General features: G+C 44.9%; 1 protein-coding gene across 3 annotated transcripts in view; it reads left to right on the top strand.

Annotated features, from left to right (window-relative positions):
* Positions 1-23576, top strand: part of LOC137571258 (cytochrome P450 2G1-like) — a 179754-nt gene that overhangs the window by 39099 nt on the left and 117079 nt on the right. For 2 of the 3 annotated variants that reach the window (XM_068280136.1, XM_068280134.1), the window contains exons 2-3: positions 14713-14899; positions 21087-21249. In XM_068280136.1, coding sequence (XP_068136237.1) covers positions 14713-14899; positions 21087-21249 — 350 coding nt within the window. Of the gene's footprint in view, positions 1-10251; positions 10277-14712; positions 14900-21086; positions 21250-23576 lie in introns of all 3 variants that reach the window. The other variant, XM_068280135.1, reaches the window with a different exon arrangement.

The following is a 23576-nucleotide window of genomic DNA, read 5'->3' as shown; positions in this document are numbered from 1 at the left end:
CTTCGGGGGCACTCGCCAAGATGCAGGAGCGCTTCAATCTCCCCCACCATCGCTTGCTGTGTGATGTCCCTACGCGCTGGAATTCTACGCTGCACATGCTAGCCCGCTTTTGTGAGCAGAAGAGTGCAGTGGTCCAGTACATGACGGCGCAGTACCGAGGCGCATCCGGACAGCTGCCAAGCTTCTGTGGATCCGATTGGGCCAACATGTTGGACCTCTGCCAAGTCCTCCAAAATTTTGAGCAATCCACGTTGCTTGTGAGCAGTGACAACTCTTCAGTCAGCATTACCATACCACTGCTGTGTTTACTGAAGAGGTCAATGTTGAAAATCAAGGAAACAGCTGTCATGATGCAACTGGGGGAATCTGAAGGAGAAAACGATCAGCGTGATGGTACCAACATCAGGCCATCCGCCTCAGGAAACGCTGGCCCCAGCAGCTATGACGAAGAAGAGGAGGAGGAACAGCTGGAGTTGGAGCAGGAATTTCATGCCACCACTGACGAGGGCCAGAGCGGTGCACGTTGGACTTCCACAATTCAGCGCGAATGGTCAGCAGAAGCAGACCAGGAGGAAGGTGACGACTATGATGCATCACAACAACTATCACAACGCTCACAAGAGGATGATGAGGATTCTGGTAGGAGTCTGGCACACATGGCTCAATTCATGCTAGACTGCATTGAACGTGACCCACGCATTGTGCGCATTCTGGACAACACCAATTACTGGGTTTATACCCTTCTGGATCCACGGTACAAACACAATGTTCCAAAACTGCTTGAAGAAAGAGTCAGACAGGTCAAAATGGAAGAATACCAGCAGGCCCTTGTGGAGACTTTAGAGAGGAGATTGACATCCTCCCCCTCCTCTAGCCAGTTGTACGCCGACAGACTGACTTCCGCAAACCCAGGACGACCAGGAGGACAGCAAACAACGCAAGCCGCAGCTAGTGCCCAAAAGGGAATGGTATCGGCAGTGTCCTTGGAGTGGGAAAATTTTCTGACACCCATGCAGCAGCAGCCCACTGAACAGCAAGCGTGCAGATCCACCTCCAACACCGATCGCCTGGAGAAGATGGTCAAGGACTACATGTCAGATGACGTAGCTGTGTCGAACAATCCATCTGCACCCTTCAACTATTGGGTATCGAAGCTAGACACCTGGCACGAACTGGAAATGTACACAATAGAGGTGCTGGCTTGCCCGGCAGCCAGAGTTATGTCGGAACGCTGTTTCAGTGCTGCCGGAGGCATCGTCACAGATCGGCGTATCCGCCTCTCCACAGAAAATGCAGACCGTCTGACTCAAATTAAAATGAATCAATCCTGGATTGGAAATGACTACGCAACACTCCAGGACCCCAACCAAGTAACATGACCAATGAACATCTGGGATGGTGTAGCGTTTCCGGTCCCTGTTTATTGAACCTCTCATCTGTATTACATTTATGACTGCATGGCGGCAAAAAGCATTGCTGCTATATCCGCACACTTTTTGTCCTCATGCAAGGCCTGGGTTGTTGTGTCTCAAAAAGCATGGCCTTCTCCTCCTGCGCCTCCTCCTGTTCCATCACGTCTGCTGCTGCTGGGTTAGCGTTGCCGCGTGGTCCCTGTTTATTGAACCACTTATCTTTATTACATTTATGACTGCATGGCGGTACAAAGCATGCTATCCGCACGCTTCTTGTCCTCATGCAAGGCCTGGGTTGTTGTGTCTCACAAAGCGTGGCCTTCTCCTCCTGCGCCTCCTCCTGTTCCATCACGTCTGCTGCTGCTGGGTTAGCGTTGCCGCGTGGTCCCTGTTTATTGAACCACTTATCCTTATTACATTTATGACTGCATGGCGGTACAAAGCATGCTGTCCGCACGCTTTTTGTCCTCATGCAAGGCCTGGGTTGTTGTGTCTCAAAAAGCATGGCCTTCTCCTCCTGCGCCTGCTCCTGTTCCATCACGTGTGCTGCTGCTGCTGCTGCTTTAGCGTTGCCGGTCCCTGTTTATGGAACCTCTTATCTTTATTACATTTATGACTGCATGGCGGTACCTCATGCAAGGCCTGGGTTGTTGTGTCTCACAAAGCGTGGCCTTCTCCTCCTGCGCCTCCTCCTGTTCCATCACGTCTGCTGCTGCTGGGTTAGCGTTGCCGCGTGGTCCCTGTTTATTGAACCACTTATCTTTATTACATTTATGACTGCATGGCGGTACCTCATGCAAGGCCTGGGTTGTTGTGTCTCACAAAGCGTGGCCTTCTCCTCCTGCGCCTCCTCCTGTTCCATCACGTCTGCTGCTGCTGGGTTAGCGTTGCCGCGTGGTCCCTTTTTATTGAACCACTTATCTTTATTACATTTATGACTGCATGGCGGTACAAAGCATGCTATCCGCACGCTTCTTGTCCTCATGCAAGGCCTGGGTTGTTGTGTCTCACAAAGCGTGGCCTTCTCCTCCTGCGCCTCCTCCTGTTCCATCACGTGTGCTGCTGCTGGTGCTGGGTTAGCGTTACCGGTCCCTTTTCCTGGAACCTCTTCTCTGTATTACATTTATGACTGCATGGCGAAAAAAAGCATGTTACCTGTGCAAAGAAACATGACATTTTCCACATTTAAAAGACAGTTTTTCCTTTGAAACTTTACAATCAATTTTCTCAAAAACTATAAGCTCTTTTTCAAATATTTTTTTTCCTCTTGTACCCACTCCCAAGGTGCACATACCCTGCTAATTTGGGGTATGTAGCATGTAAGGAAGCTTTACAAAGCACGAAAGTTCGGGTCCCCATTGACTTCCATTATGTTCGAGTTTGGCGCGAACACCCGAACATCGCGGCGATGTTCGGCGAACGTTCGCGAACCCGAACATCTAGGTGTTCGCCCAACACTAGTGGTCACAGGGGAGTGGAGTGAGGGGAGGGAGTTAACACACAGACCTAGAGCCCGTTTTTAAATGGGCTTAGGTCCACTAGTAAGAAGATAAAAAGGTAGGACTAAAAGAGAGGACCAATAAAATATAGTGTTAATAGTATTAATAATGTTCATACAATGGGATAAATTTGGAGTAACCAGTGATTGATGACTGGGTTAAAAGATTTTTTCTAGTTGTCCGTTGAGGCCCTCAGGCATGAGGATTTTCAGAATCTGTATCCAGTACATCTCCCTGTTCAGCAGAACCTCAAAAAGCATTTGTGTTGTGTAACTGGATGGATTCAATGAGCGTGATTTTAAGCAAATGAGGGTTACTATTGGGACAGGAACCAAAGTGCCGTGATACACTGTGAAGGGGATAGATTCTTAGAATATTTATTTTATGTTGTCCTACCCTGCTACATACTGTTTTGGTGGTGCGGCCAACATATTGATAATTGCATGGGCACGAAATCACATAGATCACGCATCTCGACATACAAGAAATCGGTTGTCTAATAGGTTATTCAGTTTGTGTGACTTGCGATACAAACATATTGGTGGAATTAATAAACTGACAAGCTAGACAACTGGACTAATTGCAGGGGTAGGATCCAGGGTTAATAGGGAGGGGAAGGGGGTGGGGATTTAGGGTATTGGGAGGTTGGGTTCTCTCTTAAACGTGAGAGTGGGAGTTTTAGGTAATAGAGATCTAAGGTGGGGATCTTGTGATAAGATCTACCATCTGTTCTGTAGGATCAATCAAATTTGCTTGTGTTGGGTGCTATAACCTTTAACCTCCTTGGCGGTTATCCTGAGCCAGGGTTGGGGCGGAAAACTGCAGCTAAGAGCGGTAATCCTGACCTCTGCTCAGGGTAGCCGCCGGAGGCTGTATGCAGAGCAATGCGCGCAGTGGGAGCTTTTCCACATACCTCCCGGGGATCCCTACGTCGGCCAGCATTCTTCTTCCTCTACTCCGGGGCTCTGCTTCCTGCTGGTGAGATCGCCAGCTGTCGTCATGACGAAAGCTGGCAATTTCACTTTAGAGTTGCAGCGCCACCTGGAGAATGGAGGCCTAACTGCAGCGCTGGAGCCAGGGAGGTGAGTGTATGAAAAACTCCCGCAGATCTCCCTGGCAGCATGATTTTTTTTCCAGGTTTTTAGACCCTAAAATCCAGAAAGAATCATAACAGGGGGTTAAGGAATCTGGGGGGTACAATAGGATTATCATTATCCCGAGAGGATGAGGTAGGGTTAACCGTGGTGGCTTTTCTATTTGCATCTTTGATTAATTTTTTCAGGTAACCACGTTCAGTGAATTTTTGGGTTAATATGGTTGATTGTGTGTCAAAATCTTTAATGTCTGTACAATTCCTAAAAATCCTTGTGGATTGGCTGTAGGGAGTGTTGGTGGTCCAAGGTCGGTGATGGAAACTGTCAGAGTGTATGTAATTGTTAGCATCTACTTTCTTGAAATGAGTTTTTGTCTTGATGAGGTTGGCGTCAGTGAATAGAACCAAGCCTAGAAAGTCTATGGAAATTGAATTATGTTGTGAAGTAAACTGTAAACCTGCAGAATTGGCAATAAGAAATTCTATGAAAAGGGGTATTTTTATCGGTTCACCTTTCCAACTGAGTATTAAATCGTCTGATTTTTTGAAGCACTTTTAAATGTTTTATACAATTTTTAAAGCATATATGATCATGACAAAATACATTCAAGAAGGTGGTTAAAATCTGAAGATGTGAAATGCCATATAACAATAACAAGCAACATATGGTAATTTCCACTGGACAATTAATGGGCCAAGTAACGATGTTGACTCTTTGTTACTGAACTCATACTAGCAATATGATAGTTCAATATAGCTGCTGCGCTCTCCAGAACCTGCAACAGATATATAAGCTCCACATAGGGTAATAACGTTCAATAAAGAATCCTCTTCCAAGTACACCATTGAAGTGGTCAGTTCGCTTCCTGGTGCGCGTACAATGTCAGACTTTAGCTCTGCCCTACGCGTTTGTCCTCATGCTAGACTCATCAGGGGCTCCCTGATCTTAACTATATTACGCTATGTGTTTGTTTTTTATGTTTTTTATTGAGATATTTTTATTGGATTACAAGATTTATGAGACAAGTTCCGTGGCATTGATTGGGAGTCAGTATATGGGCATAATGACATGACAAGACAAGACAAATAACATTTATATTGCGCTTTTCTCCTTGCGGACTCAAAGCGCCAGAGCAGAGCAGCAGCCACTAGGGCGCGCTCTATTGGCAGTAGCAGTGTAAGGGAGACTTGCCAAAGGTCTCCTACTGAATTAGTGCTGGCTTACTGAACAGGCAGAGCCGAGATTCGAACCCTGGTCGCCTGTGTCAGAGGCAGAACCCTTAACCATTACACCATCAGCCAACTGGTGATAATCCACCTGCAGATAGAGGTGGGCAGTATCTGGTGAGCATTTTGACACGCACTGTTGTGGGATTGGCACTGAGTGAGCACACAGTGAGATCACTAAGGCACGGGAGTTTTTAACTGCATAAGATTTGCTGAAGTCTGGACAATATTACCCTATGTGGAGTCTATTTTCTATTGCAGTATCTGGAATTTAAGTGAGCTCTTTATGAGCAATGCTAAAGATCCACCTGATGGCTGGGGTGGTTTAGATCTGGTGAGCATCTTGTGAGAGGGAACAAAGGTGTACAGAGGAGAGTGGCTGTTTGGGGAATCACAAGTAGTGTTGGGCGAACACCTGGATGTTCGGGTTTGGGAAAGTTCGCCGAACATGGCCGCGATGTTCGGCATGTTCGGGCCGAACCCCGAACTCCCCGAACATCCCGCTTTTGGGGGCCCTATGGGGTCGCAGGCATAAGGGGGGAGCATGCCCCGATCGCGGGGGGGTCGGAAATTCCCCCCCCCAGTACGGTACTACTGCTGAACCGCCCGCTGCCCGGCCTCCCTCAACGCGTCACTCTCCGGACTCCTCCTCCTCAGTCACTCACTTCACAGTGCCGCCCACTGCCAGTCACCCACTAGTACCACCGGTACTGTTTTACTTCCTGAAACTTTTGTATGGGGAAGCGGGCAGAGGGGGGAGCGCTAGCGGAGGGGGTGGGGGGAATTTCCGACCCCCCCCCCGCGATCGGGGCATGCTCCCCCCTTATGCCTGCGACCCCATAGGGGGGCAGTATTCGGCCGAACAGGGCCCTGTTCGGCCGAACAGGGGCCCTGTTCGGCCCTGTTCGGCTAGTCATTCCGCAGTTCGGGCGAACCCCGAACAGTTTGGCTGAACACCACCAGGTGTTCGGCCGAACTCGAACATCACCCGTACAGGGTGATGTTCTGCAGAACCTGAACAGTGGCGAACACTGTTCGCCCAACACTAATCACAAGACACACGGGCACTTCAGTGGTGTACTCTTGGAAGAGGACTCTTTATTGAACGCTATTACCCTATGTGGAGCTTTTATGTGTGTTGCAGGTTCTAGAGAGGGCAGCAGCTATATTGAACTATTACACTGACTATTGGATTTTCTGCAGCGATCCCAGTAACGGGCAAAATTTAACAGATATAGGACTTTGTGGACTGTGGCACAGTATTGGATATTTACATACTAGCAATATGGCTAATAACTGATCACATTGTCCATATGCCTTCATTTGTTCTAGCTCACCAAATAATCAGCTCAAGCAAGGTTGATTTGTACTAGAACAAGGACAACCTGCTGTCAGTGCAAATAACAGATTGACTTGACTTTTCAGATAGACATAAAGGAGTTATTATGAAACAGATGCTAATTGGAAAACAAAATATAGACAACTATAAGGAGAAATGATTAAACTATGATGAAGTCTTCATCTTTCCCATACTTCCCTCTTTTGGTAATTTTGTTACTGAATCAATAATTTTAATCGAGCAAACAGAGAAGATAATATTTACAGTACGTCAAATTAAAGTTTGCATAGCATACGGCAAATTGAATACTAATACTTCTCAAGCCTTCCCTCCCATATGCACAGTATCCATGTCCAAGGTTATGGAGGCCAGAATTTCTTACCACCTTTGGCTAGGGATGGTCAGATATGTCAATTTCCAATTGCTCACAGAAATTCCCATTTCTGCCAATGCCGATTACCAATTCCACAGATTTCCGATCGGTTTCCGATTTCCGAGTAGTGGTTGTTGGGTCATTTTTATCATTCTCTGATTGGCCAAATGCTTCCCAGTTGACTCAACATTCTCTGATTGGTCCAATGCTTCTGAGTTCTGTGCTTGGGCTAAAATTACCGATTTGTGGTAATGTAGTATTTCTACCGAAATCCGATTTCCGGGTTCGGATTTCCGATTTCCGGGTAGTGTTTTTTGTTGTTGTCATATTTTGCATTCTCTGATTGGCCAAATATAGTTGTTTCTGCATTCTCTGATTGGTCCATGGATTTCGAGTTCTGTAATTGGGCTAAAATTACCAAATTGCAGTTATGGAGTATTTCATCCGAAATCCGATTTCCGAGTTCCGTTTTCCGATTTCCGATCAGAAATACGGAAATTTCAATTCCTTGAAATCCGAATAAGCATCCCTATTTTTGGCCATCAGAGCTTTCCTGAGAGCTTTTTAAAAAACATTCCCATTGACTTACATCAAAATATCGGTAGAATCACAGTAAAATCGCACAATTTTTCCACAATTTTACTGTGATTTTAATGTAAGTCAATAGGAGTGTTTTTTAAAAAGCTCTCAGGAAGCTTTGATGGCCAGACAGCACTCAGAAAAGCTCTTATAGTGTGTCTGAGCCAGGGGTGAGCAGAAACTATGCCAAAATTTAATTACGCATCGTAATTGTAATGCAAAGTTTGCGAATTACACTTACGCATTTACACATAAAAATCTACCGATATGCGTAATTACGGTTGTTATGCGTAGTTCACATGTATGTTGTGAACACACTTCCGAATGTGCTATAGGCGTACATTTTTACGCGTACGGGTGAATATCACGCATCCGCATGAGCTTAAACGTACTCATAAGATATACGCTTGCAAAAATATTGTCAAGGGTAAATTATGCATAGAAACAGTAAATGTATGTGGACATTTTTCCACATACAGACAAAAGCGTCCGCATACAACTACGTTCATCTTACGTGTTATTTCTTACCAGAAAAAGTACCAGAAGGGAAGTGACGTTTGGTAGAGTCTAGAAGTTCCTTTACAAGAAAGGTACCTTCAGATGTTTGTCCCCACTTCCGGTGGATCAAGTTTACATTCTCAAGTTCTACTTTCCCATTCTAACAATCAATTAAAAACAAATTGAAATTGAAAAAGGCTTTATCCATACTTACGACACCTCAATGAAATGTATTTTTTTTTCAAGACAAACTAGGTTTTCGTTGTATGGCATTCTTTTCCCTTAAACAATTTTGTTTTCTATGCATTTTAATGGGAAAAAGAGGAAGAGAAATAGAAAAAAAAAACCCACATTATTTCTCATTTTACCAATTCCAGTTAAAAAAAAAAAAAAAAACGTTACTGTAGATATAAAACACATATCTTGTTTGGCTATTTCTACCGTTTAACACAAAACTTAAATTACCTTCCTGTCACAATTTATGGTGAGGATATTTGATTCTGAAATAATGCTACAGTGTGTAATTTTCACTATGAACTGAGAAAATAAAATCATTTTAATGGATGAAATCAATTATTGGCTCAAGGAATATTTCAACAAATAGTGCTGCAGCAGATAGTGCTGGAGGTGTGCACAGGAGCAATGTCCAACTGTGCATATCTGTGCTTCAGCTACAAGATGTATATCTACGTCTTCATGGCTTAGATGAAGTCACAGAGGACGTAGATATACTGTAGCGGTGGATAAAGTGGTTAAAATGGCCACGGGGATTCCCAAATCCTGGCTACCAAGAGAGGGAGTCTGAGGGATTATTATTATTGGCAAATAGCAAGCTCTAGCAATAGATAACAATAACAATAGCAAGCCCTATTTTGGGAATGTAAGTCATTAACCACTTTACCACCGCGGGTGCGTGTATCCACGCCCCTGGTGGGGAAAGGGTGTCAAAAGGGGCGTAGATACTTGCACCTGCGATGGTAAAGAGGTTAATGAAGTAACGTGGCCGCTACCGCCAGTGTTTGCGCTCCCACTCGCTCGTGCACGCGCTCCCGTTGCCCGTTAGTTGATCTAAACCCCCAGCAATGATCGGCTGCTTCTATGAGAAGCAGTGCGATCATTGTGATTTTCCCAGACTCATTGCACTTCCTGCAAGCGTACTTCCTACGCTTACAGGACAATTGCACAAAAAATGACTGTGGCTATCTGTTGGCCAAATAGTAAAACTACACCTAAAAACATTTTTCATATATAAATACCGGTACACAGTGTTACATTATAAATTAACTCATTACCTCCCACACTCCCCATTTTTTTGTTGTTTTTTTGTAATACAAAGAAATAAAAATTACAATTAAAAAAAATACATAAATAGTTACCTTAGAGACTGAACGCTTTAAATATTTATGTCAAGAGGGTATAACACTGTTACTTTATAAACGATGGGCTTGTAATTAGGGATGGATGCAAAACTGGAAAAAATGCACCTTTATTTCCAAATAAAATATCGGCGCCAAACATTGTGATAGACACATAATTTAAATGGTGTAATAACCAGGACAAATAGGAAAATACATTTCATGGATTTTAATTACAGTAGCATGAATTATTAAAAAATTATAATGGCCGAAAACTTTAAAAAAATGATTTTTTTTCCACACATTTTTTCCTATTTTCCCATTAAAACACATTTAGAATAAAATAATTCTTGGCATAATGTCCCACCTAAAGAAAGCCTAATTGGTGGCGAAAAAAACAAGATATAGTTAATTTCATTGCAATAAGTAATGGTAAAGTTATAGACGAATGAATGGAAGAAGCGCTGAAAGGTGAAAATTGCTCTGGTGCTCAAGGGGTAAAACCCCTCAGTAGTAAAGTGATTAAGATAGCCAGTTAACATCCATTAATCCCTACAACCAAGGTTTCTGTAGGTTTAGATAAACAGGTTTGGACTTTTATTGCTTAGGATGTGGAAAAGAGGCTAAAACATTTTTAAATCCTTTACTTAAAAAAGGTTAAAACAAAATGATCAGTGCATAAAGTTATGGAACAGGAAATGCTGGGAAAGGCTGACAGCATGTGACAGTGCAATGGTATTGCTAGTTAGCTGCCTACTCAGAGTTCAGTAATCGTAAGCTGTAAGGCAGGTAACAGTCAGTACTCTCCTTGCAAAGTCAATAGCAAATTCCTTGCCCAAACGGATAAATCACAAACAACTTTTTCCTTTCTTACAGACAACAATCTTCACACAGTGAACAGGTAAGTTCTGATTTTATATTTAATGGTAGAAATAATATCAAACTAGCAGTTTGTGAAGATCAATATCCCAAAAATGATATAATGGCTAGTGGTGGTGTTCGAATCCAGCTTTCATTATTTAGAAACCCGGATAATGCCCACAGACATTCAGCACCATTCAGGGGTGTAACAACAGACCATGCAAGGAATGCAGCTGCAGGGGGCCCAGAAGCCGCAGGGGGCCCCTTGGGGTTGAGATGTTTCTTTTCCCTGTCCTGAGAGACTGACGACTAAGGGCACGGAGAGAAAAAAAAACTTTCTGCTCTCTGCACAATTGTTCTAATGGCTGCATCTGCTCAGCCACTGATAAGGAATCATACAAAGTTTTGAAGAAAAAGATTTGTAGACAGTCCCTATTCAGTGTGTAGCGGCTCTTGTGTACAACGCTCTGCCCCCTGCCTCTCCACCCCCTCCCCAAGAGCTGGGTACTGTAGTGATGCTTGAGGAGTCTGTACAGCCAGTTCAGCTCCATCAGAGGAGGACAGAGTGAGTGTAATAAGCTGAGGCTGAGAGCACGCTCATCTGTCGGTTTTCTGTATGCATTTTCTGCACACCATGCGTGTCTGTATGTGTGAAAACATGCATGTATCATCACAGAAGCTAATGTAATTTATAGAGAAAATGCTCTCAGTTCTTCACTGCTGTCTGTTTTTATCTGCATGGGGAAAACACATTCAAGTGTGCACTAGCCAGTTGAATAACATTTGCTCTTAGTTTACCTGTGCAGAAAGCGGGGGGGGGGGGGGGGGGGTTGAAGGGGAGTTGGGGTGTTGGGGCCCCATACAAAGTTTTGCAGGGGGAGTTGTGTTTCATGTCGCGCTTCACATGACTCCAGTGCTTCAGTTAATGTCTGGCTATTTTTCTGTAAATATTACTGGTTTGCTTTTTTTTCCGGGAAATTACAGGTTTGTTTTCCTCCATGCTCTAAGAGATTAGCCACGCCATGAAAAGTTTCTGGGAGGGTTTCACCTTGCCAGGCAGCACTGAGAGGGTTAATAGAATGTGTGTTTTAGACTTGATTCACAGTAGACCTAAAAACGGACCAAATTTTGGAGTGGAGACCAGCAGATAATTAGACATGTTGACAGGTTCTATGTTAACTATATAATCTGTTCAGACTGTATGTCTGTTCTCAAAGTATCAGGGTATCAATGGACAGCAACGTAATCAATACATATATCAATGGATACAGCATTGCAGCGAGTGTAGTGATTGGCCCAATAAAGGAGCCCTGATCCCACCTGAGGGACCGTCGGTTCCTGTTAGAAGTGCAGGCAGTGCATCGATGCATTCACCCTGCTCAGAAGCTGATCCAGGGACTCCTGCCCCTCTTCAAGCTGATCCAGGAAACAACTTTTGCCCCCTTCAAGCTGATCAGTAAGTATATATAGGCCTACATGGGGGTACAGAAGCACACAGGTGAGCAATGGGTGACAGAAGGATGCATAATGGGGGGACAGAAGGGTGCAGAATGGGGGGACAGAAGGCTGCAGAATGGGTTGTCAGAAGTGTGCACAACAGGGGGGCAGTGCACAACAGGGGGACAGAAGGCTGCAGAATGGGGGGACAGAAGGCTGCAGAATGGGTTGTCAGAAGTGTGCACAGCAGGGGGACAGTGCACAACAGGGGGACAGAAGGATGCACAACAGAGGGACAGAAGGATGCACAACAGAGGGACAGAAGGATGCACAACAGGGGGACAGATGGATGCACAACAGGGGGACAGAGGGCTACACAACAGGGGGACAGAAGGATGCACAACAGGGGGACAGAGGGCTACACAACAGGGGGGCAGAAGGATGCACAACAGGGGGACAGAAGGCTAAACAACAGGGCGACAGAAGGATGCACAACAGGGGGACAGAAGGCTAAACAACAGGGGGACAGAAGGATGCACAACAGGATGACAGTGCACAAATGGGGGCCAGATGGCCGCGCAACAGAGACACAGAAAACTAAACAACACAGGGACAGCAGGCTGCACAACAGAGGAACAGTTGGCTGCACAGGGGGACAGAAGCAACACTGGCGAGGGGCAAAGGAGGCCACAGGGCTACAGATGGGACACAGGTGGACACCTGACAAAGGAGACACAGAGAGAAAGAGAAGGAAATGGAGACAGAGGAGACACAGGCTCTGTTCCTCTAAACTTATGTGCGTTTTATGGTCTAGAGCATCTTAAAGTGAACCTCCGGACTAAAAATCGACTCAGCAGCACTGAAAAGGCCTGGTGTTTCTTTAACAGTTTCACAGCATCAGAACTTTGTTTCTCTTATACAAGCTTAATTTTTAGCTGCACAAGAAAACTGCCCGGGCTTTTTTCCCCTGATGCTGTGCAAAGCATGATGGGATTTCTGATGTTGTGGTTCTCTTCCTGCTGTTTTGGTGCAATTTTTTTTTTTACATTTTGAATTTGACATTTGATGCCTAGCGTGTGCAGCTGGGAGGGGTTATCAGGTCACAGGACAGTTGGAACTGTGTCTCTTGCTCCTTGTCACCTCCTTTCAACCAAAACGATGACTGCCCCATGACAAAGATGGCAGCCCCCATGAATCACAAACATTTGCCTGTTCTTTTAAAAACAGGGTGGGTAAGAGATTATATTACCCATCTATTCTAATTAACATAACTAATGTAACTTGATGACAGTATGTTTGTTTAGGCTGAAGTTCCCCTTTAAGGCCTGAAAAATACGGTATGCGCTGGTACAAATATAAACATATTTGTACTAGATTTGACATATATTACTTTCTGACCATGTATGTTCTTTGTCTGTAGGCTCTTGAATTTATGTTCAAAATCTCTGACTTTGTAAAAGGCCGCAGGAAATGGAAGTGTATGGCATCTCAGCATTTGCCTTGCTTGTTGGATGTACAAATTAGGCTAGGTTCACACTAAGGACAACTATGTAACATTTTCCGCAATGGCTAGCAGCAGACAATCGGACATGTTTATGGACCCTTTTGTCAATAGGATCCATTCAAGCATGTCATAGATAGATAGGATAGATGGTGCACACCACCAGGGAGTGCAGCATGCTATCTATGACACACCCATTACAGTGAACACTCCCTATTACATAGACGTCATAGCAGATCATACAATGATGCTGTGCTGTTACCATCTACGTCATGTCACATTTTGGTCTTTTGAAAATTCTATTTTTTTGTTTTCTTTTGTATAACCTTTTTTTTCAGCAGTAACAGTTAAAGTACACAAATAACTGCTTTATATTTCACAGCTTAGAAGCTTAACTAGTTGCTGTGGCATGTGCAGTATATCTATGTCCCTCAAGCATCCATCTAAAGTCCCAGAGACATAGATATTCATCAATCGTTGCTCCCGTTCGCTCCCACAATCACTCCTGTGCATGTTCTTGCCGCAGCCCATTAGACGGGAGATCAGTGAATGGAACCACAATCCCCATTTCAATGAATGCAGGCATCAATGAGATGCCTGCGGCCATTGTAATAACGAAAGTAATACATACACACATTACTTCCTGTTAGCGTACTAATAGTAAGCTCAGGACGATAATGAGTGAGGACATGTTGTGGCAAAATAATAAAATTACACCTACATACATTTATTTGAATAATATGTCATACACATACATTTAAAATGAATCCCTTACCATCCACACGCTTCTACAGTTACCCAAGTAAAAAACTTTTGAATAAAAAAATATGACAATTTAAAAAAAAAACTAAATAGTGACCTTAGGGACTGAACTTTTTTTTTTTAATATACATGTCGACACAGTATATTACTGAAAACTGAAAAAAATGAACCTTTATTTCCAAATGTAATATTGGGCCCTCCATTGTACTGGGGAAATATTTTAAAATTTTCAATAAACAGACAAATAGGCAAATAAAATGTGTGGCTTTTATCCACACTAGAACGTTGTATTTTAAAACTATAATGGCCGAAAACTGAGAAATAATGATTTTTTTCCCATTTTTTCTTATTATTCCCATTAAATTGCATTTAGAATAAAATAATTCTTAGCATAATGTACCACCCAAAGAAAGCCTAATTGGTGACCAAAAAAAAAATGATATAGATCATTTTACTGTGCTAAGTAGTGATTAAGTTCCTGCCGAATGAAATGGAGGAGCACTGAATGGTGAACATTGTTCTGGTCCATAAGGGGAAAAACCCTTCAGTGGTCAACTAGTTAATGAAATGCCTCATAACCAAGAAGATCAAAGAATAACAGGTTGCACTAGGTCCACAGTGACAGGAGCTTGGGTAAGTATGATAATAATAATTCTTGACATCTGCATTGAATTCCACCAGTAATTAACACCCAGTACTACAGCCATCACTAGGCAAGTTTACTTGGGAAGTCAAGTAATTTTAATGACACATGATGTTGTTCTTCCCACCTTTAGATCTGAAGACTTGCTTGCCATGGCTCCTTTCCTTCTCCTTCTGTCCATCGTTGCCATTTTGCTTTTAGTAAAACGCTATAGCAAACCACAGAAATACAAAAATTATCCTCCAGGGCCCACACCTCTGCCACTCATTGGAAGCCTGCACCTGGTGGATCACAGCAAGCCCCAGAACACATTTATGAAGGTAATAAATTACTTATGCTCTAAAGTAGCTATTCTCAGTATGAAAATGGAGCACCTGGCACATTGATGAAATTACACAGGTGTCAAGAGGACGAGGCGAGGACTACTAGGATGGACTAGAAACACTGCCTAGTGGCTTGCACCCAGGGCCGGCCCGCCCATGAGGCGGGGTGAAAAGTTTGCCTCAGGCGACACTTCTGGGGGGGCGGCACCCGCCCGTCCGTGGGTGGGGAGGGCCGCCCGAACTGGAGGGGATAGCGGGCAGGAAGGGGGTATTGGGCCTAGCGGCGGGGAGGGGGGTCGGACCCCCCCCTCCCTCGCCTGGGTCCCCCGTCCTCCGCTCCCCTCCAGCTTGTTAGGTCGCTGGCTGGCTGCAGCTATAAGAGGCAACGGGCGGGGATCACTCACCTTCCTTGTTCCAGCGTGCGCTCCACTGACGTCACTTCCTGCGGCGTAAAATTTGCCTCAGGCGGCAAATGGTCTAGAGCCGGGCCTGCTTGCACCTTGCATTTGGCTGCGTAACCTCTGGTTCGTCTTCTTGGTGATAAACTTTTTTGCCACAGTTTTGTCTTCTGGTTCCTCATCAACCTTATGGGGGCAAACACAGAAATGTATTTGGCAGGTTGAGGATCGTTGCTAGCTTTATTCAGGTCTGTAGTGTAGGGGATAAGCCGCGGGAGGGAGGGAAACTATTTGAAGTCTGGACAGTTTTTAACAAAGATTAGGGGGGTTAGATGGTAGAATATGCTATTTTTTGTTTTGGTGGTGGTGGTTTTGTGTGTGTGTCTTTCTATTGTCTCAGGCTAGGTTCACAGTGGGACGTTACAGGCGCACGTTAATGCAGCCTGCAACGCAGCCCCACCGCACAGTAATGAAAAATCAATGGGCTGTTCACAGTGCCCACGTTGCGTTACATTGTAACGCTCCATGTCAAGAGAAAGTACTGCATGCTGTGCGTTATAGGCGGCTAAGCCGCGTTAGACTGTTTGCACATGCTCAGTCATGTTGGGGAGGAGGGGAGAGCGGCCGGGCACATGGCTAATTAATATTCACTGCACGGTGTGACGTGTAGTGTTTACTTCCTGGGCGGCGATTGGCCGGGCGGGACCACGTGATGCCGCATGCATCCAAGAGTACGCATCTCGGCATCACGGACGTCAGAGTGAGCTGCACAACGCGGCTCACTCTGACGTCCACATCAGAGAGCACCAGGCGTTGCGTTAGGGGCACGTTATGTGCACTATAATGTCCCCTAAACGCAACGTCCCACTGTGAACCTAGCCTCATAAGAATTTCTCATCCACCCCACTTATGAGGGTGTTTTTGGGGGGCATGGGGGCCTACATGTGGTTCCCCTGTTGAGGTGCAAAGTATTTTGCATGGTCCAACTCCTGCAGGGCATAACAGTAAGTTGGGTTAAGTTGGTAAACGGATGCAATATGCATTTGCTGTGTCCTTTTAATTTGTCAATAGACATTTTTGGCAGCCAGTTTAAGTCAGGTGACACCTGGTTTGTGTACACAGTCACACCTCTTTTTCTTTTGAATTAAATTATGAGGGAGTTTACTTGCCATCCAATTACTCCTCATGTGGCAGATCATAAACACGTGTTTTATACGTATGAACTGGGGACATGCTTCATAGGGATGGCCAGAACTGCCCATTTCGGAATGCGTGGAAATTCCAATTCCTATTTCCTATTTCCATGTTTCCCATTTTCCGTTTTTCCGATTTCCAATCTTTTAATTTCTGATTTTCAGTTTTTCCGACTTTTTCCAATTTCCTAGGAGTATTTTATGTGTCATTTGCATCAGAGAATGCAAAAAATTACAACCCCCACCCCATAGAAATAGTAAAATTCAAAACAGGAAAAACAGAATCTTGTGCTGGTCTAAAATTACCGCGGTAATCTGATTTTTGCAGAAAAAAATCTGCACTCTTTGATTGGTCAAATCCGTCCCAGTTCTGTGATTGGGCTAGAATTGCGGTAAATCAGATTTCTGCACAATTCCGATTTCTGATTTCCATTTTCTGACCAGAAATGCAGATTTCCGATTAGAAATGCGTACATTTCAATTCTACGGAATCCAAATGAGCATCTCTAATGCTTTAAACCAGAGACGGCATTTTAAAAAGATTTGATACTTACCTGGGGCTTCCTCCAGCCCAATAAGCACTGCTAAATCCCTCGCCGTCCTCCCGCAGTCGGCCGTTCAGCCGCAATCAACCCCGGTAACAGGCTGAGTCACATCAGACGTGGCCTTCTGCACATGCGTGGAGCTCCCGCGCATGCACAGAAGGCCACAACTGATGCGACTGAGCCAGTTACCAGGGCTGGTCGCGGTTCAACGGTCGACCGCTGGAGAATGGGGAGGGACTCAAAAGTGATTGTGGGGCTGGAGGAAGCCCTGGGTAAGTATCAAATCTTTTTTAAAAAGTCTCTGGTTTCCTTTAAGCCATTAAACCATATGTTAGAAATTTGTTACCAATATTGCTTGGACGTCTTATTGTGACATTGTCCGTAATATCTAATTTTTTAATGACTGACCCTTTTGGGGGTTGTGATGATAGATTTTTGTTTAAGGTAACGGGAGGATCTGGAAAATTTAGACATAGAAAAGAGGGAGCCGTATATGCTCACATTGCCTCCCAATGTGACAAACAAATCAATCCCTCTGTGATCTGAATCTCATTAGAGAGGAATAGAGAGAGGAATAAAGTGCAACACTGGACCGTTAATCAACTACTGTTCCCCCCACTGAATTTTATATTTGGTCCGAACGTGATTTTGATACATTTTGTTGCCACAAATTGATCGAAATTGCAAGCGACGTGGCTTGTTGCACTACAGATTTCCAGCAGATTAGAGTTAAGCTCAACACACACCATACAATCTTGGTTGTACAGATTTACCAAATCTATGTAATATAGGGGCCAACAGATTGAAAATACCTTGAAAGATTGATTGGATAAGCTCTTATACTACATGAAAGTGGTAAGATTGAACAACCAAGATTGGATGGTGTGTGTTGAGCCTTAGAGTGATAAAACGTGCTAGGGGAAATCAAAGCATGTTTGTGCTATTTAAGGTGAAAAGGGTGCAAAACAGGAAAAAAAGTGTGCAAGAGCTTCAGCAGAAAAAAGGGCACCACCACTGGAGCTCATTATAAGGGCAAAGAAGGGAAATTTAGGCCCCGGGAGCCACCGTGATACAGCAATGAAGTGAAGTTTGGGCACCTGGAGACGCCTAATAAAATTGCAGATGTGGAGGCTTCCTGCTATGAAACCTGTGTCATTACAAATTGTGGCATTACATAACGCCTGCTATGTAATGCCACCATTTTCATAGCGGAAAGCCACTGCATCAGCAATTTTCTACGGGTGCGTGCCTCCCTTTTTATTCTCATTACCACAAATCACAGCTTTGTGGCAGGCGGTGAGGTTAAGGTTTAGGCACCACCGGGGGTTAGGGTTAGATGCCACCAGGGGGATGGTTAAGAGTTAGGCGACACCAGGGGGGAGGATTAAAGGTGAGGCATAGGTAGAGGGATGGTTCTGTGTTAGGCATCGGTAGAGGGAGGGCTCTGTGTTAGACGCAGGTGGAGGGAGGGTTCTGTGTTAGGCATCGATAGAGCGATGGCTCTGTGTTAGGCATCGGTAGAGGGATGGTTCTGTGTTAGGCATTGGTAAAGCGAGGTTCTGTGTTAGGCATCAGTATAGGGAGGGTTCTGTGTTAGGCATTGCTAGAGGGAGAGTTTAGTGTTAAGCATCGGTAGAGGGGCAGTTCTGTGTTAGGCATCGGTAGAGGGGCAGTTCTATGTTAGGCATCGGTAGAGGGAGGGTTCATTGTTATGCATCAGTAGAGCGAGGGTTCTGTGTTAGGCATTGGTAGAGGGAGGGTTCTGTTTTAGGCTTTGGTAGAGCAAAGGTTCTGTGTTGTGCATTGATAAAGGGGCAGTTCTGTGTTATGCATCGGTAGAGGGATGGGTCTGTGTTAGGCATCGGTAGAGGGAGGGCTCTGTGTTAGACACAGGTGGACGGAGGGTTCTGTGTTAGGCATCGGTAGAGCAATGGCTCTGTGTTAGGCATTGGTAGAGGGGCAGTTCTGTGTTAGGCATCGGTAGAGGGATGGTTCTGTGTTAGGCATTTGTAAAGTGAGGGTTCTGTATTAGGCATTGGTATAGGGAGGGTTCTGTGTTAGGCATCGTTAGAGGGAGAGTTCTGTGTTAAGCATCGGTAGAGGGGCAGTGCTGTGTTAGGCATCGGTAGAGGAAGGGTTCTGTGTTATGCATCGGTAGAGCAAGGGTTCTGTGTTATGCATCGGTAGAGCGAGGGTTCTGTGTTAGGAATTGGTAGAGGGAGGGTTCTGTGTTAGGCATCGGTAGAGCAAGGGTTCTGTGTTAGGCATTGGTAGAGGGAGGGTTCTGTGGTAGGCATTGGTAGAGCGAGGGTTCTGTGTTATGCATCGGTAGGGAGAGGGTTCTGTGTTAGGCATTAGTGTTGATCGAACAGTGCCCAGCACTGTTCGTTATTCCCCAAACATTGGCGTGTTCTGGTCGAGCACAGCCGAGCACTGCATGGTGCTCGGCCGCGCTGTTTGGTCTCCTCCCCTCACTTATTGGCGCCTTTGCAGGCAGCCAATAAGCGGCCACAATGCTTTTTCCACAGCTATGGTCACACAGCCTAGCTGGCTGTGACCGTAGCTGTGATTGGCTAAGCGGGTCACGTGCTTCGGGTATATAAATACCCGAACGCGTACTGGCTCCGCCATTCGCATGGGGGTTTAGCTTGGGGTAGGTAGGAGACAGAGCTAGCGGTTAGGTGCCAGCACTGCCAGCCAGGCAAACCACAGTGCCCCAGCCTCACCACCACTGCCAGCAGCAGCCACAGTGCCCCAGCCTCACCACTGCCAGCAGCAGCCACAGAGCCCCTGCCTTACTACTGCCAGGCATTGGCAGCAGCCACAGTGCCCCTGCCTCACCACTGCCAGCATGCACTGCCAGCAGGCACTGCCAGCAGCCACTGTGCCCATTGTTTTTGTTGCCAGGCTAGCCACAGTACACCTGCCTCACCACTGCCAGCAGGCACTGCCAGCAGCCACAGTGCCCATCTTTTTTGTTGCCAGCCACAGTGCACCTGCCTCACCACTGCCAGCAGGCACTGCCAGTAGCCACCGTGCCCATCATATTTGGTCCCAGTTTCAGCTGGGAACAGTTGTGCCCATAAAAAAACACAGTTTATTGAAGTTTATTGAATTTCACTCTTGCTTATTGTTGAAAAAAAACAGTACTTTCAATGCCAGCTGGGAACAGTTGTGCCGAAAAAAAACCAAGTTTATTGAATTTTACTGTTGCTTATTGTTGGGAAAAAAAACAGTACTTTCAGTGCCAGCTGGGAACAGTTGTGCCCATAAAAAAACACACTTTATTGCATTTTACTCTTGCTTATTGTTGCCAGCGTGCAGTTTTTCCCCATACACTGCTCTGCAAATATGAGTCCCTGCTTTTATTCTGAGATCTATGTGTAAATGCCCCCCCCCCCCCCACACACACACTATTTCCAACCCATTTTGCAGACGTTTCCCTCATTCTGCAAGTTTTTTCAGGCCTGCACAGCAGGCATGCTCGGGTCCCCATTGACTTCAATTAGGCTCGGTGTTCGGCCAAATATCCCGAACATCCGGGCCATGTTCGGCCGAGCCGACCCGAGCCTGAATATCTGGGTGTTCGATCAACACTATTAGGCATTGGTAGAGGGAGGGTTCTGTGTTATGCATTGTTAGAGCAAGGGTTCTGTGTTAGGCATTGGTAGAGGGAGGGTTCTGTTTTAGGCTTTGGTAGAGCAAAGGTTCTGTGTTAGGCCTGGGTTCTGTCTAAGAGTAGGGTTTAGTTGTAGTAAAAAATAGTGGTAAGCATTACTGATATTTTACTAGCGGAATTCAGTTGCAGAGTATTGCTAATTTTAATGATATTCTATTAGCGGCCATCCCCTGCACTCACTTTTTCCAAGAGCCTTTTTTCATGTACTTTATGTGAAACTGGGCTCCACAGTCACATGCCTTTATAGGAGTTGATTTCTGCCCCCTCCAGCTCTCTGGTGCCTTTCACACGTCTACAAAGTATCATCTGCTTGAACTTCTGTTTCTTCCTTGTTAGATGAACATATAATTTACATAATTGTTTTTCTAGTTATCGGAGAAGTACGGCTCGGTGTTCAGCATCCAGCTGGGTTTGGACAAGATGGTTGTGTTGTGCGGTTATGACACCATTAAAGACGCTCTTATCAATCATGCCGACGCATTTTCTAGCAGACCGGAAACTCCATCAATTGTGAAAATATCAAAAGGATACGGTATATTGTTTATTGTTAAAAATCATAAAAAATATATAATTGGTACTATAGTTGTAGAATAAAATACATTTCATAAGAGAAATCAGCAGCAATGTTAAAATAAACACATAGGGCCTGATTCACAAAGCGGTGCAAACACTTTGCACGCCTGTGAAAAGCCCTTTATCACGCCTAAACTTAGTTTAGGCGTGATCTGAAGGAATTCGCGCGAACTCCCGCGCGCAAAGTTTTGCGCGCGTAGCATGATGCGATACGCACGCAGCGCACCGTGCTTCGCGCAAAGTGCCCATTAAGCCCTATGGGACTTTGCGCGCGTACGCGTGTACGCGCGGGAACTTCACGCGAGTTAGAGCACAAAGCGGTGATAACTTTGCTGGTGCAAAGGTTATCACGCCTAAAGTCTTTTAGGCGTGATAACTGAGTTATCACCGCTTTGTGAATCAGGCCCATAGGGCCTGATTCACAAAGTGGTGCTAACAGTTAGCACGCTGGTGAAAAGCCCTTTATCACGTCTAAACTCAGTTTAGGCATGATAAGTTTAGGTGTGATAAGTTTAGGCATGATAAGTTTAGGTGTGATAAGTTTAGGCGTGATAAGTTTAAGCACCAACTGGGTTAGCACCGCTGTGCACAGCTGATCAAAAGTTTTGCGCTAGCAAAGTCTGGTGCACTTCGCATAGAGTTTAATGGCGCTGCTTTGCGTGCAGGACTTTGCACGCGATCTAAACTTATCTAAACTTTGCATGCCTAAATTTATCATGCCTAAACTTATCACGCCTAAACTTATCATGCTTAAACTGGCTTTTCACCAGTGTGGTGCAATGGTTATCACGCCTAAAGTCTCTAACTGGGTTAGCACCGCTTTGTGAATCGAGCCCTTTGCGCGCAATCTAAACTTATCTAAACTTAGCATGCCTAAACTTATCATGCCTAAACTTATCATGCCTAAACTGGCTTTTCACCAGCGTGGTGCAATGGTTATCATGCCTAAATTCTCTAACTGGGTTAGCACCGCATTGTGAATTAGGCCCATAGAGTGGAATGGTGGTGTAGTGCATAGCATGCTCGCCTTGCAGCCAGTAGCATAGCTAACAAACTGGAGGCATCAGTGCTGGTTTTATATTGGGTCCTCTCAAACATCTATACATCAGATTAGTATGATGCACCAAACCTGCCATGGACAGTCTCAGAGAGTTTCAAGCAGGGGAGGGGAACAGTTTGTTAATAAGTACCATAATTCAGAGTAATTGTAAAGGTTATCATTACCTCCTAAATCTACCCCATCTATATGGTCCTCTAGGCTTTGCAGAGAGTTGCAGCGGATCGTATGCTCACTTATCCACCAGCAGGCTTTACCCCATGACCTGATGGCACAAACATGACCATGTATGTGCCAGGAGGTCATAGGACACAGGTACCCCGGCGGCGATGAGAGAAGGAGATGTGCCTGCGGATAGGTGAGCATACACTCCGGTGCAATACTCTGCACAGCCCAGGGGGAGCTTATTATAGTTGGGGGAGACTGGTTGGGGTCTGTTGGCTGTACGGAAATTAAACGCCACTAGCAACATGCATTCAAGACCACCCTCATTCAACCGAATTTCTTCCCCAGGAGTGACTTACAGTCTCGGTCAATCTTGGCCAGAAATCAATCAAACTTTTAATTAGGCAGCCATGTTGTGGTGTATCGGACTCTGGCAGATTTGATCATAATGATTGATTCTGCCAGGCACTACTAATGATCATAATTTGCTTATTACAATTACGTCAAATTGCACGTAAAAATTGTGTAACTCTGGTCAAACATAAATATGATTTAAAAATTCAATTGATTTTGTGTAATCCATTCATATGTTAATGTAAATATGCATAATTTTATCATTTACATTGAAATCAATACTGCCGACTAATATCATGGTTAACTGCAGAGCCCCCATACGTGTTATCATCAACAAATTTGCTAGGAATGTTAGGGTAATAGTGGAAACAAGTAAAAAAAAAAAAAAAAAAACTTCAAAAAGATCTTGCAGTTTTTCTAAAAACTGGTTTTAAAAATTCTAAGAAGAAATGGCAACGTCTTCCCCTCTCCCCAGAGCCCTTGTCCATACCCTGTAGAAGGGGTTCATCCCCACCTTTGCGGCCCAGGAAGAGGGTAGGGGTAACTACCCCTGTGCCTGTGGCTATAAGCCCTGGGGATTTTCATGGTGGCATCTGTAGGCCCCTTTAACAAGACAACCCCCAGATGCTTCCCCCTCCCCCAAGTAAAATGGGTATAAAGTACGCTTACCCATTACCACAAAGAGTTTAAAAAGAAATAAAAACACAGCT

The sequence above is a fragment of the Hyperolius riggenbachi genome, chromosome 4 (genome assembly GCF_040937935.1).
Source record: "Hyperolius riggenbachi isolate aHypRig1 chromosome 4, aHypRig1.pri, whole genome shotgun sequence".
Classification (NCBI taxonomy): Eukaryota; Metazoa; Chordata; class Amphibia; order Anura; family Hyperoliidae; genus Hyperolius; species Hyperolius riggenbachi.
This window is presented reverse-complemented; position numbering and strand designations above follow the sequence as displayed.